Raw genomic sequence first — 19,727 nt, 5'->3', positions numbered from 1 at the left:
ACCGCGGGAAAAGCATCCCCCTCCTGTCTCTCCCACCCGATCTCGTGTAATTACCGATACCCCGTTTTCCTTCATTTTCCGCGAATCCGTCGCCTCCTCGTGGACGCAACGACCGCGACAAACAACTACATACGTCAACGTCGACGGGGGCAAGCGGCGGAGGCTACGATGGCATCGCTAGATACGGGTCATCATCGGCGAAGGGGTGGTTAGCAAGATAATTGAACGTAATTGGCTGCGTTTGATGACAGATGTAATCCCGGCGGAAGCTGGAGGCGAGAGGTGGAAGGCACGGGCGGACGAGGAACGACGGAAGGGGGAGCGGAGAATGGGAACGGGGATGGGGTCGGGGATGGGATCGGAGATGGAGGTGAGAATGGGGATGGAGACGGGGTGGTCTATAATTTATAAACTAGGGGCTGTTTTCGGGTAATTGCAGATAACGATGGGGCGGTCCGGATAACAAGCCGACATGGGAGTCACTGGACACCGTGCCACCCCACCATCCACCGGTAACACCGTAACCTTCGTTATATACGACTATTCTCTGTATCGCTTGCATCGCTGTCCGGCGATAAGTTATGTCGCGCGTGACATCGCCGCGAGGGTTTGCCTAACAAATTGCCGCCTCTAATCTCCGGGCATGACGCTCTCGCGCCCGTTCTCGAAGACGCGAGGACCGAAACACCGGCTCGCGGGCCAAAACGTTTAATCGATCGAGAAAGTGGCGTTGAATAGGCACGGGGACGTGCGCGCTCCGTGACGCGAAATGTGCTTTTAATGGTCGGACAGGCTTCGAGTTCCCTCTTTAAAGCGTGCTTCGCACCTTTTCGGCCGAGTCCGCCGGTCTCGCCACGGGAATCCATTTAGTTCCGACAAAAGATGGCCCCGACTACCTGGATTTTGCACCTTCCCGGGTACGAACCGCAGCGATATTTTGACAAGCTCTTGATTCCCGAGCGTCTGCGGTCGAGCGGGCTCGTAGGCTTCGGAAGTTTTGCGTAAACTTAGCGAAGGGAACCCGAGGAAACCGGTGACACAGAGATTAACGGATACCGACAACGATACGCTCGAAACACAAACACTTTCGACGGTTTTGCATCGCGAAACGTAAGAAGAAACTGGTATTTAGACGCGTACGATCGGCCGTCGGTCCGTCCCGAACAACTTATTCGAGCACGTTCCGCGTTCTAATCGACGGTGCACGTGGACCCGATGGGGAGTCGCTTCCTGGAGCTGTTATAAATACAATTCCGAGAGGTGTGATGCGATAATTGCTCGATTCCCACAGCGTAGCAAGTAGTCTGGCTAAGTTGGTCGCGATAAGCCGACAAAGGTACGACACGGCCTTGGGCCGTCTGCACGGTCAGCGCGAAAGAATCGTCGCATAACAGCCTTTCGATCGCGTCATCTTTTCCTGTCCAACCAGTGGATTCTTAATCGATACTGTACGCCGAAAGTCGCGTGAGTTCTCGTTTACTCCGGCGTTTCCGGTATCGCGGAAATCGTTTCCAATGATTTGTCAACCCTCTGCGCTCGAAAGATTGTCACTAAACGTGTTCAACATTTTTCTGGTGACACAGACAACATTCTTTGAAACTAAATAATGAGAACACATAAATTATTAACAGAGCTATTCTCTTCAAATTTTCACGTATCGACGCATTATACGAAATATAATATTATATAGAAGGTTTCATAATTTTGTTATATCAAACTAAGTGGTCGGCGAGAGTTACCTCCCGAGCGCAAAGGGTTGACAAGAATAATAACAACAAATTTGTCCATGGAAGCACTTTTCCGCATCCCGCCGTCTCATCGTTCGCGAGAATTAGCGAGGAACGCTTGAACCGAGGGTGCAGCGCCTAATTAAATAAATCTCGGTTGCGGTGTGGACAAATCATATCGTTCGGAAAGCGTCTCTCGACAGAGATGGGGAACGGCGATACTCGCCGAGGGAGGGCGAATTTTCGAGGGTTGATTACGCGAGGCGTGCCGTCCCGTCGCGACGCGACGCGTCTCCTCGCAGAGCGGCGCGTATCCAGGCTGGTGTTGGGGTGCTCCGGGCACAATGATGTAACGCGACACCTGCGAAACTTCCCCTCGTTTCGCATTTTTTACTTTGTCGCCGCGGCGTCCCGACCGCGTCGATACAAGAATTATCATCGAATTACGAACGCCGGAGTCCTCCTCCGACGCGGCATCGAAGTTCGAAACATCGCAGAACGAAGACGTCGCTGCGAACGAAACGGAGGAGAATCGGTTGATTTCGCGGGAAGGGTCGACCCCCGCAGCCCTTAAAAAACACGCGTCACCAGCTTGGTTATCGGTCGAATCGTAAATACACGGGGTGGCGCGTAACGCGCACCATGTGGTCGTGCCTCGGTGGGACCGTCCACGAGGGTGCGACGAAGAAACGGGCCCGAAAGGAATTCCTGTCGAATGGAAAAGAGACCGAGGACGGGGGAGAGAGAGAGACGCGCGCGCGGGAGAAACCGGCGAGCGTGACGGAGAGCCGACGGAGAAGGACAGAAACGTGTCGTGAGTCCACGAGTCGTGAATGGGGGGGGAGTTCATAATAACACCGAGGGGCAACAGGGTACTCTATGTTCAGATGCTCTTTTCAAGAGTGAGAACCCTCCTCGACGCGCATTCAAGTGTCCCCGCTTTGTAATACCTCTTAATACCGTTCGCTGTCGTCGTTATTAAGGATCCGGAACATATTGTCGACATAACAGTGGCAATACCTCTATGGCGTCAAGCCTTTATTCCTCGCTGCCGGATGCGCGGCCGCGTTTTCCGTGGCGAGCGGCGGAAACCGGCGGACGGTTTTCCAGCGTCTCGCGATTCTTTCCACGAACGTAGTGTCGTGCCGGCCGAGTCACGATAAAAAGCAATTTCCGGGGAGCGCGAAAACGAGTGTGAGAACGAGTCCGTACGTCTTGCCGCGTTTGTGCGAGCAAGCAGGACTCGTACTTTACCTGCAGATAAACGACGCGAGTCAGCGTAAGACGATTCTGTTCGGAGACCCGCGTCCACCTTTTTTCCCACAAAACTCACCTGACACGGTGCCGCGCAGATAAGGGGACGTCGAATGTGCCAAGTGGCACTATATTAGAAACGCGAACGGTCTCTCCGGCGAGCGACGCGTTCTTTCGCAAATCGATATCGCGCTAAACATCGTGAAAGACGCGTCTTTTCCGTCGAACGCGACGATTCCCTTTCGCGTTGAAACTTTACGTTAGTTTCTTAACAATCAACCTTCCGTTAACGGTGTACCGGTGTCGTTCGCGTGATTCCGATGATTATACTCGTCGCCGGGAATCTCTATGGTAAATTTCTCGACAAACAAGTCCGGCGTGTGGTCGGTACCTGAACATTTCCAGGGATCCTTTCCGATGCCTCGAACACTTGGGCACTTACACGCGTCTGTAGGGTGTGCGACGTGCTTAGCCGATGCGCGTTGCAGCAGGGATGATGACAGTCCGCCGTTTCGACTACCCTCAAATCACCGAGCGCGCCTAACTAACCGTGTAATCGAGCATTTCAACCTATTACGACGTAATGTCCCGTGCGCTACACTTTCCCTGCTAAACAACGAACACAGCTCGGCTATCGCGCCCGGCAATAATAACAATAATTAACGGACCTTTTCGTTTCGCGAGCAGCAGTCTCACCCTGAAATCAGAATTTTTCTAAAGCGAGCGACGCTTTCGAAAACGAACGTTGGGATCTCGTCGACGAAACGAGTACCGATCGGGGACAAATCGCGAGACAATTGTAAGCGCGCGTAGATGTCGGTGTTCGATTATCTCGTAAGTAAAGATTCTACTCGATGGCGCAAGAGCTGCCAACGGAAGGAGCCTGTTGGACGCGACGCGACGGTCCAACGAGACGAGATCGTGGCATAAAGTGGCCAGTGACACATAAAGAGCATATTTTTGGGCATTAGGAAGATCCCTCGGTGAAAGGCCCCTACCGGCTACCTGTGTTCACGCCTGTTCGCGCTTTCCACCTCTAGAATCTCTCTCACCGATCTTTCGAGCGGCCCCCTTAATGGGGAAATAAGCGACGGATTACGTCGCCTAATCCTCCCGCCAACGCGATCTCATTGTCGCGCGGGGTCGGAGCGAATCTTGCGTTTTGTCCTCTCTTCGTCTTCCAGATCCAGTCCACTTCGATTCCCGGGAAACCGGCCGAACGACCTATCGAGTCCCCGCGATCGGGCGACGATCGGTACGCACGGTGTCTCAGACTCGTCGAACAATCGACGCTGGATCGTCGAATCTCGTCTATCCGTCTCCCGTGAATCGAAATGAAATTGTAGGATCGAAGTCGCCCGAAAAACCGATTGCCGCGAGCATGCTCGCCCACCTGCGATCACCAGGAATGTCAGCCTCTAAAAATAAACCGAACCGATTGCGAAGGAGTCTAGTTGTCGCGCGTATGCGTTACGCGCGCACAAAGATAGCCGCTATCTCGTCGGGGCGGTGTCCGGTGTCGGCCACCAACACGACCGACAATCCTTTCGACCCCGCGAGACCAGCTCGTTTCATTTATTGTTCGTCGATAATGAATTTTATAGATATAACCGTGTGTATAGCGGGTACACATGTATACACAATCGCGCCGACACCGTTTACACCGAAATACGAGAGCCACCTGACCATTCCTCCGTCTGGAGGTTCGAACGCGATCGGCGACGATATCGGCGGGCGCCTCACGCATCCGTCGAGCGGTACGCCCGCCTCTCCTCTCCGAATTCGATGAAAATTCGTTCACGCCGAGAAGGAAGAGGCAGCGAGCTATTTCATTCGAGCCGGCACTCTAGAAATTCGCTCGGGGTACGCGCGTTTAGTCGCGACGCGAGGCGCGGAGCGTTTGTCTGGCCGCGCCTCCCTTTGCGACGAATCCGCCGGACTCGCGAACGCGTCATTATAAACTCTGTGCTCCCCGGGTGCTTTGTACCGGTGGGTTTAGGTGAAGCGACGGATACTTGAAACGATGGACGGGCTGTGAAAGCGAATGCGAGGAGGGAAACACCGGCTGCGGCGTGCGCGCCGCGTTGAAATCTACGAGAGCCGGTCCGGTTTAATTTATCTGAATTTACGCCGGTGAAGATGCCAGACCGTTTGTCGGTGAACTTCAAGGGGCTGAACGAGGACGAACGGGAGTATCGTCGGGTCGATTTTGCACAGAGCCATTTTGGAATGCAATTAAACGCAGTACAGCGAAATCTGATGCCGATGCTGGTGCTGGTGCCGGTGCTGCCCGCCTGTGCCGTCGCCGTTGCCGTTGCCGTTGCCATTTCCGCTGTCAATGTCGCTGCTTTCTTCTGTCCCCCTTTCCCTCGTTCTCAACCGTCCTCCTGTTGGGTCACTACCTCGGAGACCTTAGCACTTGCACTTACCGACCTTCTAACACGTTTCGAATAAACGCTAAAACTGCAAGATCCATTTGAGCGTTTCATTATCCGAATGATTAAGGTGTTTTCGTGAGAAACTGTAAAATAACCGTATAATAAATTATATAATAATAGAAAGTTTCATTATTCGAATGATCAAGATGTTTTCGTCTGTAAAATAACCGTAGAATAAATTATACAGTAATTATCGTTCCAGATCTCAAGAACTCTATCAATTCTTATAAGAAATTGTATATAGGAGCGTAATTGCTCCACAGTTCTACAGTTCGAATTCTACACTTTTAACTTCTAAAAGTGTTAGATCCATTTGAAAGTTTCATTATCCGAGTGATCAAGATGCTTTCGCGAGAAACTGTAAAATAACCGTAGAATAAATTATATAATAAAAATCGTTACAGATCTCAAGAACTCTATGAATTTTTATAATAAATTCTATATGGGCTAGCGTAATTGCTCCACAGCTCCACTCTCGAAGGATACACCTGTACCAGTCCAGGTAAACACACCGTAAACCTATCGATTCGACGAGCATCGCGACAGCAACGAGTTCTCGCACCCCGTTCTCCTTGGACTCGCGTCGGGCCTTTTTCCTTGACGAATTTCGCCGTCGCTCTTCCGCTCCGACTTTAACGATCATCGATCCACCCGGTAATCCTCGAAGAATGGGAACAACGGGGCAAGACAAGGGCGGAAAGAACGCGACTCGAAAAGAAGAGACGAGTGGCGGAGCCGGCAGTCCGAGGATCGTTTTGATAAGGAAACGCATTCCTGTCTTAGGGAAGACGCGCGCAAGGGTGGAAACAGCCAGCGTGGGTGTACTGCGAAGGAGGGAGAAGACGAGCGCAGGGAGAGCGCGAGGGACAGAGACAGGGAGGAAGCGAGGAAAATGGCGGCTCGGGGGAAATCCGACACCAAATCGAAGGAGACGCCATCGCAAAGCGCGGCGCCGCCCCTCTATCATCGGCTCTTGCCTCTACCGGCGGTGTCATCGCGCTTCTGCCTAGGAGCCTGCCAGCCGCGCGATTTACCCGCGAATTTCAACGGATTCGCGATTTCTTCGGCGAGTCGGGAATGAACGCGTGCAACGTACCGTGCAACGGAAAAGAGTAAAACGAACAGCCGATCCGCGGGACCGCGATGACTCTATATCCGTTGCACGGAACCTGGCACTCACTTCTTAGTGGTCAGATTCAAAGGCGCAGGCCTTGTTCACGTCAATTTTCGATTTTGACGTACGATTCGCCGAGGCGCTCACGCGTACCGATGGAATCGCGCGACAGAAAGCGGGAGAGCTGTTTCCGGACGCGCAATTGGATTTCTCAGAGCGATTGTCTCTGCCCCTATGATGTCACGAGCGCCAGGTTAGCTGCAACGCGCTTTAAGCGAGTAGATCGACGGAGTAAGGGTTTGAATGCCTGTTGAGTTATGAAAGGAATCGGTTGTAAGTTTACTCGGCTGCGAAAGAGCTGGTTAGAGCGAGGTTTCGAATGACGATACGAATGTCTGTAGAGTTTGCGGCCGATCTAGGATCCTCGTGATTGGAAGAGCGAGATGTTGCGAGAGATCCGGTTGGAACGCGTCTCGGAAAGAAATTCGTCGGTGTCGCGTATCGCGCGGACGCTTGACGCGTCCTGTCACAGCGCGACAGCGCCGAACGATGCACTGAAGGCAATTAGTCGGAAAAGGCGGAGCTGGTGTAAAGGATTGGCGAGGCGTGGCGGGCATCGAGATTTTCGTGGCAGTCGAAAGACAAGTTCGTTCGTCTGCCGGGACATCGGCACCGATTGATCTACGTAACGCCGGTGGTCCATCGGGCCGGGCGCTATTTTCATTCGGCTGGCAGCCTCGACTTCCTGCCGACGGACCGAGCCGACCCGAGAATTTCTAGGTTCGCGCGAGAAACGAGTCTGATTCGAGCGATCCGACGATTCGTCCTCGGAGAAACGATCGGCGTCCCCGACGAACGGAGAAACAAACGGCCGCGAACAAGAGCCGAGATAAGGAACGGCGAGCAAAGCGGGGAATTGTTGCCGGTTGTTATGAAATTAGTCGAACGCGAGGCGTGATAGCACAGCTTAGAATCACAACACGGTGTACGGTAACGTTGACGCGTTCCGTTTCCGGTGTAAGTATGTTAGGTACGCTCGCCGCCGCCCGTGTTCTCGAGCGTCGGCCGGCTCGCATCCCGATTCCGCGAGACCACACGCATCCGCGCGATAACGCGCCCGATTAATTGGCACCCGGGGCTGATAAACGGAACAGACGACGCGCCGGGGGATCCCGGAATATCGTTGACCCCGCAACGGATCCGCCGAACGTTCCCGACCGCGGCGGACTCCGGGGCGAGCCGTCGTCCGGCGAAAAAAAGATCCGCGCGGCTTCGCGATGCTCCCGGTCGCCCGTGTCCCAGGATGTTAATCGAGAAACAACAAATCGCGCGGGTAGGGGGTACAATCGTGGTATCGAACTCGTCGAGGACGTCGCGTCGGCAGGTGAGGATCCACCGTAGAGTGGAAGCACGGCTGCCGCGCGAATGGGGTGGCTTTCGTCGGGGGTAGCTGTTTGCGCCGCCCCCGGGCTCGGCCAATGGGACGCGCTCGCGCGCTACTCGCCGCCCAATCGGAGAGCCGCGCCGCTCCCTCTCTCCACTCCTCTCCGCGCGAACGCGCCGCGAAAAAAAGAGGGCGAAGGGAAGAGGAAGAGAGAACGGCTCCGTCGACGCCACCACCATCGTCGACCTCGTCCGGTACCAACGAAACGACGGCGACTCCCGCATCCGCATCGGCACCCGACATCGGCATCGACCACGGTGTCGAATAATCGGTAAACATCCCGGTAACGCCTGCCAGCGTCGCGTCATCGTCGCGATCGTCGACGATCTTTTCTCGCGGGAGTTCTTTATTTCGCATCTTCCCAATTATCCGTTCATCGTAGTTACTGCTCGACGATCGGCTTCCAGTGGCGCGAAACCGTCGGAAGGGATCATCGTGGAGCACCGTTCGAATCCTGGATTTCCCGTGGACTCTAAAGTGTCGGATCTGTGTGTGTGCGAGCGTGAGTGCGGTTGATTTTGGGGGAACGTCGGGAACGATTCCGGAGAAGCTGCGAGGATTACCGGGAAGAACGATCGCGGAAGTTTGCGTCGTTCCAGGCGGCGCGCGGCGAAAGCGCGATAAGGATTTATGAATGGGAACTCGGCCGAGGGGACATGAATGAGACACTGCCGATCAAACAACCGTCGGCTGGCGTGGATCGTTCGAGCAGCGGATGCTTACTTTCGTCGTGAGCCGCTCATCCGGCCGATCCGCGGACATCGAATCGAACCGAATCGTTTTGATACTCCGATCGATAGCCGGACTGCCGAGCGTAGCGTCCGTACGCGCGATAGAGGCGAGGCTGGTTCGAGACCGCTGGCGCACGAATCGCGCGATCCTCGTGGAAAATGCGCCTCGACTGAGCGACGGGAAGCGGTGTGCCGAATCCATCGATAATGTCCGACAGCTCGGATCAACTGTCATCGCCGAACAGCGATTGCAACAGTCAGATGGGGGCCGTGCATCGGAACCCGTCCGTCGCCGGCCAGTACAACGACAACTCGTCGATGACGGGCCTCCCGTTGGCCCATCACTCGCATCCCCAGAATCTGACGTCCGCTTCGAACGGAAGCCCTCAGTACCCTCAGGAACTGCCCGGCTGCAACACCGCGAACGGGCCCGCGAACGTCGGGAACATCGCCGGATTGTCCCTGGGAACCTCCGCCAGCAACTTCACGCCGGAACAGATCTCCTGCATGTGCGAAGCGTTGTCGCAGAGCCAGGATATCGAGAAACTCACCAGGTGAACTGTCTTTCTCTTCTCCTTGCTCCTCGCTCGAGCACCGGTAACGTGATCATTGATATCGCGAGAATAATATTTATATTCCGGAGTTATCGCGCGAGAAAACCGTCGCTGGGAACGGAGATTCGCGCGTTTCTAGATGATTCGACGAAATCGCGACGCGTTAGCTTGGGATGCGAAGTGGAAACTTCTCTTCGAAATCGGAGGAAGAAGGAGCGATCTCGAGCTGCGATTCGCGTCGGAGAATCTCGAACCTTCGAATACTGACAAGCGACAGGTTTCGCGTTTAACCCTTTTCGAATGTCGACATTTCGAGATGAAATGAATTCATGTCTAGCAGGCAAATGATTTAATCACTCGGACAGCGAGAGAATGTAGTTTGTTTTCGCTATTTAAGCAATCAGTATACAATTTAGCTTCATCTGAAGGTTTCGTATATTCCAAAGAATCTTCGTCCGCGGGTTAACCGACGCGGATCGAGCGTGTTGAGTCGTTCGAGTCTCTAAAGGAATCGTTTCGATCAGGTTCCTTTGGTCTCTGCCGCCGGGTGAGCTGCTGCGAGGTGGCGAGAGCGTTCTAGTGGCGAGGGCGGCGGTGGCTTTCCACCGAGGAGCTTGCCACGAGCTGTACTCGATCCTGGAGAGCCACCCGTTCTCGCCGCGCCGACACCAGGAACTCCAGCAGATGTGGTTCAAGTCGCACTACCGCGAGGCGGAGAAGATCCGCGGCCGTCCGCTGGGCGCGGTGGACAAGTACCGGCTGCGGAAGAAGTACCCGTTGCCGAAGACGATCTGGGACGGCGAGGAGACGGTCTACTGCTTCAAGGAGCGCTCGAGGACCGCGCTGAAACAGTTCTACATGAGGAACAAGTACCCGAACAAGGACGAGAAGAAGAACCTCGCGGAGAAGATAGGGCTGACGATGACCCAGGTGTCGAATTGGTTCAAGAACCGGCGCCAAAGGGACCGAACTCCTCAAACGAGAACGTGAGTCGTCCGCGTGTATTTTCCCCTTCTTGCCGATCTGCTCGGAGCAATCGCGCGTAGAGACGATTCGGAGAGATTTCCTCGCGACGGTAGATCCGTGACGGAAGGCTGGAAAGGATAGGCGAGGTCCGCCGCGGAAAATTCCCCGAGGCGGAACGCAGAGGCGAAGTCGAGCATGGAGGGCACGTGTGCCGACGGGGGGTCGTCGTCTCGACTTTTCCACCGAGCAACAAGTGTTTCGACATGTGTACCGGACCGTGCGTTCTTTCTGGTCGGCACAGCGGGTACTTCGGAGTCGGTAAATCATTCTCTACGAGCCGCGGGGCGATCGTCCCGGAGAAGGAACGCGCTCGACCCCTGGGGGCTGCCTCGAACGAATCAAATTTCCAGGCACCGCGTAACGAGAACGATCGGATTTTCCGTCGGTCCGTTTCCTCGCGCGATCGTCGCCGGGAACGATTACCGAATCGGAGACGAGAGACGCGTCGGGACGCGTCGCGACCGCGAGCTTATCGAGCAACGATAACGAACTCCCCGCGACGATCGCGCGAAGCCTGCGTAAGTCTAGAACTCGCGATTAGCCCGATATTTGTAAACCCCGTCGACGCAACCGGATGAACAGCGATATCCGCTCGGCCGTGGTCGACCGTCGATCGACGGTTCGCTCGTCGACGGCGCGCCGAATTACGCTTCGCGAGTCGTGCACGCGTGTTCGTAAATCTTCTTCGTGGACGTGGGTGGAGCGAGGAAAGAACGGAGAAGAGAAGGAACGCGGCGTTGTTATGGCTACGACGAGCCTCGGTCACGGACCACCGCGAGCCGCGCTCGCTGACGCGACGAGCCGGCTAAGAGACGATTTCTCTCTCAGCGCGCGATATCGTTCGGATTCGCCTTCGGGAATCCGCCCCGCCGGATATTCGCTTCTCGGAAGAATGGCCCCCGAAACGCGGCGCGCTCCTTTTCGGAGCGTGCAGCGCGTACGTCCTGGCTTTCTCCCCGTCGCCGCCCGTTTCGCCCTTAACGTCCACCCTCGGCAAAGGCTCTAGGAAAAGGAAACGCGACGCCCCATTACCGTTTTATGACGCAGCTTCGGTTACGTCTCCCGTTTCACCATTGAGCTGTTCGCACTACCAATAGTTTACTACATAAAGGCCACGACCGGCCCTCCGCCGCATTCGCGATTTATCTCGCATGTTCGAGATAAACCCCCCCGCCCACGGTCCTCCGTCTTCGCCGCCATCTTTCCTCTTCATCCTGTTCCTCGCGTTTTTCGGTTGAATCGGCGTACGAAATTCTCGGGCGACCGTGCTCGTCACGGCTCGAAGGTAATCGGCTCGAGGCGACGCGAGACCGCGCGCTACCGGCGCGCAATGAAATTCAGACCTTGAGTCGCGATCATAAAAACGGGCGTCCCGTGCTTGCGAAAGAAGGTCGAACGAGAGGCCCGGGGGAAGTGCCGTGAACGAGCCATGGTCAGGGGCGGAGCTCGTTGCACATGGACCACCGTGTATGCACGTGCGTGTCCCGGCCACGTACGCGGCCGGCCTAGCCGTGGAGCAAAGATACAGCCGCTGCGAGGGGGAGACCGGCGGGCGAGGGGGCTGAGAAAAAGGCGCGCGTGCAAACGACTGAGACGTTTGTTTCCTACGGCGACGGGGAACAATGCGTGAATAAGGTGGCCTCTCCCGTCGACCTTTCTCGCCGGGAACGGGGCGACTGGAACATTCCTGGAAACGACACGGGGGCGGCCGCTCGAGCGCGCGCGACCCCTTAATCGCCTCGGCTGTTCCCGGGCCAAGGGTCATAGGTTTTTCTCGGACGGCCCGGTAAGACAATAGGAGGCCAGGCATATGTTTCTCGTTCGGCACACACTCTTCCCGAATTCCCGTGGCCTTTTCCAGCGGCCTGTCGCCGGGACACGTTGAAGAGGGCGAAGATTTACGAGCGGCCTTGGTCCGCTTCGCTCGGCGACGCGTTCCACGGTTCACGCGTCTTTCACCCCCGAACCGCGACACGGTCGTCCGTCTCGATTATCGCGTCCTTTGTTCCTGGAACCGAACTCTCGCGAGATGGCCCGCGTTGCGTAACCGCGCTTCTTGTCTTTTCAGGGACATGCTGCCGCTGAATTGCCAGAGCGGCGCTGGTAACGCGATCGGCAGTACCACTAGCAACGGGGGCAGCATACAGTCCTTGCAGAGCATCGACTCCGACAGCCCGAACCTGGCCATGTCGCCGCTGTCGACGATGGGCATGTCGCCGGTCGGCGTGAACCCGTGCAGCCCTATGGGGATGAGTCCCATGGGCGCGCATCATCACGGATACGCGGCTCCCGTCACTCCGTCCTCGGTGCACGCGACGCATCCCCATAACGGAGGACTCAGCCCCATGAACGACGTCAAGGCGCTCTGCTACGGCCGCGGCGTCTACGACACCGGTGAGTCGCTGCACCTTCGATTCTATTTTGTCTGATATACACAGGGTAGCCAGATACTTTGCTCTGATGTTCTGCTACTTGTGAAGTTTGACGCAGTCGTTAGAATCTATAGACGTCTCAGCGTTAATCGAGTGATCGCGCTATCAAACAATAAATAACAGTTCCTCTTTATCTTTGTTACAAAAGAATAAGTGATACATAAAACTCTGAAGGTTTCCGTGGCAGTCGACGTGTGAACCAGTTAACTTTATCTGATAAACACCTGGTATTCAGATATTTTCACTGATGTTCTGTTACTCGTGAAGTTTGATGCACTCGTTAGAATCTATAGACGTCTCAGCGTTAATCGAGTGATCGCGCTTCTCCGTTAATCTCTTGTCCTATGATGTTTAACCAGTTAACCCTCTGTAGGACCATGTAACTTTGAAGTCACATGTCAGTATATCGGAATCTTGTCGATTTATGTCATGTTGCACTCAAAGTGGTGAGTAAAATTAAGTAATCAGTTAACTTAAACAGTTAAGAAAGTTACAAAATATACTCGTTCGATGAAATTATTGAAACTATTCAATACATTGTTAACTCGTATTCATACGTGGATACTTATTAACTTTGCACTGCATAGATTCTGTTATAATCACGAACAAAGATTCGGCCCGTAGAGGGTTAACTGTGTTCGAGGAGTATACACGTCGTCGTAAAGCTTCACACGACACTAATTCTTTCAGCGATGAATTAATTTTCACATAAACATGTAATTTCTTTCGCTTTGATCTTTCATTAAAATATACTCTACGTGCATTCGTCCTGTTCGACGAGTACACGCTCCAATTTATTTTACTGCGCGCAGAAAGAGGTTCTTCCAACTAAATTCCACAGTTAACTGGTTAAATACCGTTCTATGGTGTCTCCTTAGTATTCTACAGTATCTTTCACACAGAGGCGTGTACTCAACGCGCGGCAATGCATGGCGTTAGTCTCTAGAGATCCAACGGATCGAATCCAAGACAACGGAAGCGCGCCCTCGACGAGGGACGTCGGAAGATTCGATCGGTCTCAGCGTTAACCCTTTCGCGACGGGTGCCGTGTATATACGGCAGTCACTTGGCGCATCACAGCGGCTGACGCCGTGTATATACGGCAGTCACTTATTGGTTTTTTTATATTATTATTTCATTTTAATTGCCCACTCGAAATAAAGCTATAAATACATTGGTGGCGAAGCATGGTTCACTTGCGCTTTCGCGAACGACGACAAAGTATGGTCAGTCGCGCTGTCGCGAAAAGTGGCAAAGTATGGTCAGTCGCACTGCTGCGAAACGTAACGAAGAATGGTATAGGTGCGTCGTCGCGAAAGGGTTAATCGAGTGCCAAGCGATCGCGCTTCTCTGTTAATCCCTTGTCCTATGATATTTAATGAATTAACTGTGACGAGTATACACGTCTTAAAGCTTGAAATGATACTAATTCTTTCAGCAATGAATTCTATTTTTTCAGATAAACATGTAATTCTTTGTTTTGCTTTGGTAATTAACCCTTCGCACTCATTTAAAATTTTCATTGTCTATGGAGGCAATGCAAATAATTTTCAGTTCTTAACACAAGGACAAAGACAAATCGTAAAAACTATTGTGTATAGGATATTAATTTTACAATTTTTTGTTTTTTTATATATTATAACATTTGTATACATAATCGATTCAAGAAACAATAACATACGACAATGACTTTTCCTTTAATGCGCATATCATTTACTTATATGTGAATATGATCATTCCACTGAAATTGCTTCGAGTTGCTGGTAATACGAATGAAAAAAAACTCCGAGTGCAAAGGGTTAAAATACACTCTACGTGCATTCGCCCTGCGTTCGACGAGTACACGCTCCATTTTATTTTATTGCGCGCAGAGCGAGAGGTTTTTCGAACTAAATTCCACAGTTAACAGGTTAATGTAAAAATAGAAAAGTAATTCAGTTTCTGAACAAACGAAAAGCGCGATCGCGTCGCTTGCCACTTTTCGAGCGGGTTTTCAAACTGTTAACACATTAACCCTTTGCACTCCAGAAGTTTCTCATTAGAAATACTCAACAGTTTTTAACGAAACACCAACGACATTCTTTCAAACTGACTTAACAAGAAATCGTAGATAAATTAAAGAAAGAGGCTGTTTTATTTTAATATTTCACATGTCGATGCGTTGTACAAAGTTTAATATTGAATGTCAAACTGTATAATTTTGCTGTGTCAAGTCAATTGGCGACTGAGAGGCGCCTACGGGGTGCAAAGGGTTAAGCGCCACGGGAACCTTGACCGTTTTTTCCGTAGTTACTCTTTCCTAGCAAATAGAAGTAGGAACAGTTATTTATTATTATTACTGTTCTATAGTGTCTCCTTAGATACCTATGTTTGTATAACCCCAGCAAGGAGTTAACGCGTTGACTGCCGGTCACCGATGACCAGAGCTTTCAAATTACTTGACAATAGTTATAATCTGTCAGACAACTAATGTCGACCTAACCAAGACCTAACCTTGACCGTTTCCGTAGTCACTCTTTCCTAGCAAATAGAAGTAGGAGCAATTATTTCTTATTACTACAATCTTTGCGTTACACTATTATCAACTTAATTGCATTATTAAATATTTTCATTCGATTGATTTCGTTACGATTGCTTTCAAGTAATTCAGAAGCGTCATCGGTGACTGACACGGCGCTTACCGTGTTACGTTAGAGGAGCTTCGAAATTGCCTGACAATTATAATTTGTCAGATAATGTCTACTGAAAACATTTCATAATATGAATTACTAGATAACAGTGTAACGTAAGCACTGATACCAAATGACAAGGAACTGTTCCTCTTCGTCTCTACAAAAGAACAAGCGATAAAACTGGAGGTTTCCGTGGCAACGCCACAGTATAATAATCAAGTCAAACTATAATTCGAGTAACTACTTTCACCCCTTCCCTCGCACCCTTTCACGAAACTGTCTAGCCTTTCGATCGCAATGTTCCAGGCAAGGACGTCGAACAGAGCTCCGTCTACTACTCGAGCCACTCGAGCATGCACCACCAGTACTACCAGCAACCGCATCATCAGATGATGTCCACCGCGCATCATCACCACCATCATCATCACCACCAGCAGAGTATGCCGACCGGATACGAATTGATGCTGCCGCCGCCGCAACACTCGATGTGACCGACGGACTACGAGGCCGATCGGGGCCACGCCGACGCCGCGAATCGTCAAAGCGACGACGCGTTCGGCCGCGTTCACGCATACTGACGCCCCTCGATCGATGTTTCCACCCCCGGATCACTCTTCGCTCATCGACCGATCGTGTTTCCCGTGGCTCAATGAACATTAAACGATGACCCGAAGCAGCCCCTCGGGAAACCCCCAAGAATCTCAACGATAACGCGATCCTCGCGAAACGCTCGCGATTCCGCGCGATCGGTCGCCGATTAAAGGCGAGCCGGTTCGCCAATGACTTCGGAGGAGACTCCGGAAGACTCCGTTTAGCGTCGTCCACTCGATTCGAAGGTTCCCAAGAACTTTCCGCCATGCCTGGGAACGACCCGAATCGACGAACGTGTCGGTTTCCCTTTCGACCAAAGAGAACGCGGCCGGTTTGCGATCGGAGCCGACGCAAACCCCGAAAACTGTACATACGGAATAGAATACCACGTTCGAATGCAACTGTGAAATATATTTTTGACTGTGGAATCGCGCGCGCGCGCGCGCTCGCGCGTCCCCGAACGATTCGATCTCGCGTTGCGTGTCCTAAATAGAAACGAAGGATCTCTCGCTCACACGATACCGCTTTGGCAAAAATTAATTGTAAAGTTATGACGATGCGCATTAGATGTGTGTAGGAATAAAACATGGATGCGTGGATTATACTCCTCTGTTTATAATCTCTCCTCCCCTGTCATCAACGATGATTATACCTCGTTACACCTCGTCCTCTGAATATTTCTCGAGACATTCAAATCCCCACTTCGAATCATTTGCAAAACAAAAATACTGCAATTTTTCAAATTTGCAAATCGACGGAAGATAACATTGCAATCATTACAGTAACTCCAGTGATCTACTTTATCAACCACCGTCCCAGAGACAAATCAGTTCATGAGAGTACTAAAATCGAAAAAGTTGAAATATTGCACCGGTTATAATATTAAATAATATTAAACATCTTAGTGAATCTTAAAGAAACTACCCTAAAATTATTAGATTCTCCGCACATCCGAATTTTGTACTAAGAAGGAAAATAAAAGGTCGAGGAAATATAGCATTTCTAATTTTCGCTAGGAATACTATAAAAATCAGTTGCAGTTGCTGATAGATTATAAAACAACTCGAATGAAACTATCGAATTTCCGATGGTTTAAAATCACTCAAATTAACAGAAAGTTTCAATTTTTTATTGTGTGCTAATTGGCAATTACCGATTGAAGGTTATGCACTATAGATCTGTTTTACCAACGACGCGAAGCATCGACGAGGGATAAGGTAGATCAGTTCCCCCACCACTGAGAATTTATTTTAGGTCGGATACCTCTTCGGTCATCATGCTTCGCGAGTAGGTACCAGGGACTGATGAGATGCTTCTTCCAAGTAGGTGGCATCGGGATTTCTCTCTCCATCCTTGTCGCACACTCGTTCTGTCCTTGTCTTACTCATTGCGGGGATAGGGAAAACGCTAGATTTTGCCCTCTAGGAATCGCCATCGCGCTGGCGGCCGCTGTCACGCGTACGTGACCGCGACCCTGATGGTCTGCAACCGGCATTGCACAGAATAATTTCTGTTAACCCTTTGCACTCGGAAGTTTTTCAGTAGAAATATTTGAACATTTTCTGATGAGATAAATACGACATTGTTTGAAACTAATTTAAAGATATTTCACACATAAATTAAGCAACAAAGCTGTTTTATTTAAACATTTCACACTGCAATACAAAATTTAATTTAAAACACTAAATATTCAATTTCATAGTTTTGCTGTATCAAATCAAGTGGTGACAGTCACCTTTCCAGTGCAGAGGATTAATACATTGAACGCCGGCCCCGCGAAGAATAATGCGGGATTTTTAGTCTATCGTTTAATTGCTAATCCTAAGTTCGTGTAATATTTTAGATATGTGTAACACAAGTCGAAAGTAAAATTTACAAATTCGAATTCCTTGTTCTCTTCCGTTAGGTGGAAATTTTGGTTCAATCGACGTTTAACCCTTTGAACTCTGTAGGCTGCAATATTGCACCAGTTGTAATATTGAATATTTTAATGAATCTTAAAGAAACTACCCTAAAATTATTAGATTCTCCGCACATCCGAATTTTGTACTAAGAAGGAAAACAAAAGATCGAAGAAATACAACATTTCTAATTTTCGCTAGGAATATAAAAATTAGTTGCAGTTGCTGATAGATTATAAAGCAACCTGGAGTGCTAAGGGTTAAAAATGTATCAACACAATCACCGACGCTCGCGCTTTTAGTAGCTGAAATTTAGCCGGCGTTCGACGCGTTAACACATCGAACGCCGCACGCTTTCATCGAGCAAAGTACACAAAATGGAAAAAATACAGTATTAACCGTTTGACTGCTGACGGATTTTTTCCTACATACGCCAAAACTGCGTCACTAATTGCGCGTGTATGGGGAAAAATGGAAAACACTTTTCATGGAATAAACTCACTTGTATTGCATTGCAACGACAAAGATTTTTAAAAATACCATTTATTTACTTAAATTCGTTTTAATTCAATTTGTGGATGAAATTAATAAAAAGCACTTATAATTCACTCGAATTAACAGAAATAATTTTTTATGATCCTTTACACGAGTTTGCTATACAAAGCGCGTGAATTCCCTTTTTACAAATGGAGCAAATTAATTATGAACGAACAAAAAAGGAGCGCTATCGCGCTTTTTACCATTTGGCAAAACATAAGAGATCCTCAGCAGTCAAACGATTAAATCATTTGACTGAATTGGATTATTATTGTTATACGTTCATCAAACTGAATGTTACCGCAATGGGTAGCATTGTTTATAGTATAGAAATGTTTGCGAATAATCATCGTTTAATTGAGTGAACTCTAGTAATTCGATTTGCTTGGAGGTCACCGGTGATCCCCATGGCATTCGTGTTAACCCTTAACTCGGATTATTATTGATTATTATTATTCTATATTATAAATAACGCTACCTAATGCAGTGACATTCGGCTACATGAACGTGCAATAACAATAATGCAATTCAAGCAAATGGCTTGAAAACATATTTTTTCCGTTTTGTGTATTTTGCTCTACGGAATCGCGTGGCATTCTACGTGTTAACAGTACGCAAACTGACTGATAAATCAATTAAAGTCACAGTAGACGCACTCTCGAAGTCTACAGAACAACTTCAAAAACTCAATGCAAGCTCGGTTTTAGTGTTAAACCTTCGTTCAGGAAACCTACAAATTGACGACTCTTCGAGCCAAGGAAAAACCTCAAACTTAACCCTTAGCACTCCAGATGGTTTTGTAATCTATCAGCAACTGCTAATTTTTATAGTATTCCCAGCGAAAATGAAAAATGCTATAACATTTCTTCGATCTTTTATTTTCCTTGTTAGTGCAAAATTTGGATGTGTGACAAATTTAATAATTTTAGGGTAGTTTCTTTAAGATTCATTAAAATATTTAATATTGTAACTGGTGCAATATTGGAGCTTACAGAGTTCAAAGGGTTAATAAGAATCTGTAGTGTCGGGATAATTGTTATTATTACAAAAGTTTAGATTCTATAGTGTTTAAATAATTGTTTCGATATTTTTTCCTGAATATATAAGCTTATATATTGCAGATGATTAATAGATTTTTTTATTTCGCAATTATTGATATCTTGAAAGTATTGAGTATTCGGAATGATCTTGGAAATAAATAGTTTCGTTTGAATACTGCAATGGATGTCTGAAAGAACAGAGGGTCATCTATTGTTACAATTTTTATGAGAATTAAATATTGATTGTATGAAACGCTGGGTAGTTG

At 49.8% G+C, this 19,727-nt stretch overlaps 1 protein-coding gene across 1 annotated transcript; it reads left to right on the top strand.

Moving 5' to 3' along the window:
- The first annotated feature begins 8,152 nt into the window (after positions 1-8,152).
- Positions 8,153-16,492, top strand: Six4 (homeobox protein six4). The gene is made up of 4 exons (XM_031990954.2): positions 8,153-9,262; positions 9,787-10,248; positions 12,357-12,682; positions 15,699-16,492. Exons 1-4 carry the CDS (start codon positions 8,916-8,918, stop codon positions 15,881-15,883), a joined length of 1,320 nt encoding a protein of 439 aa, XP_031846814.1. The 5' UTR covers positions 8,153-8,915; the 3' UTR covers positions 15,884-16,492.
- Positions 16,493-19,727: the final 3,235 nt, after the last annotated feature.

The sequence above is a fragment of the Nomia melanderi genome, chromosome 2 (assembly GCF_051020985.1).
Source record: "Nomia melanderi isolate GNS246 chromosome 2, iyNomMela1, whole genome shotgun sequence".
Lineage (NCBI taxonomy): Eukaryota > Metazoa > Arthropoda > Insecta > Hymenoptera > Halictidae > Nomia > Nomia melanderi.
This window is presented reverse-complemented; position numbering and strand designations above follow the sequence as displayed.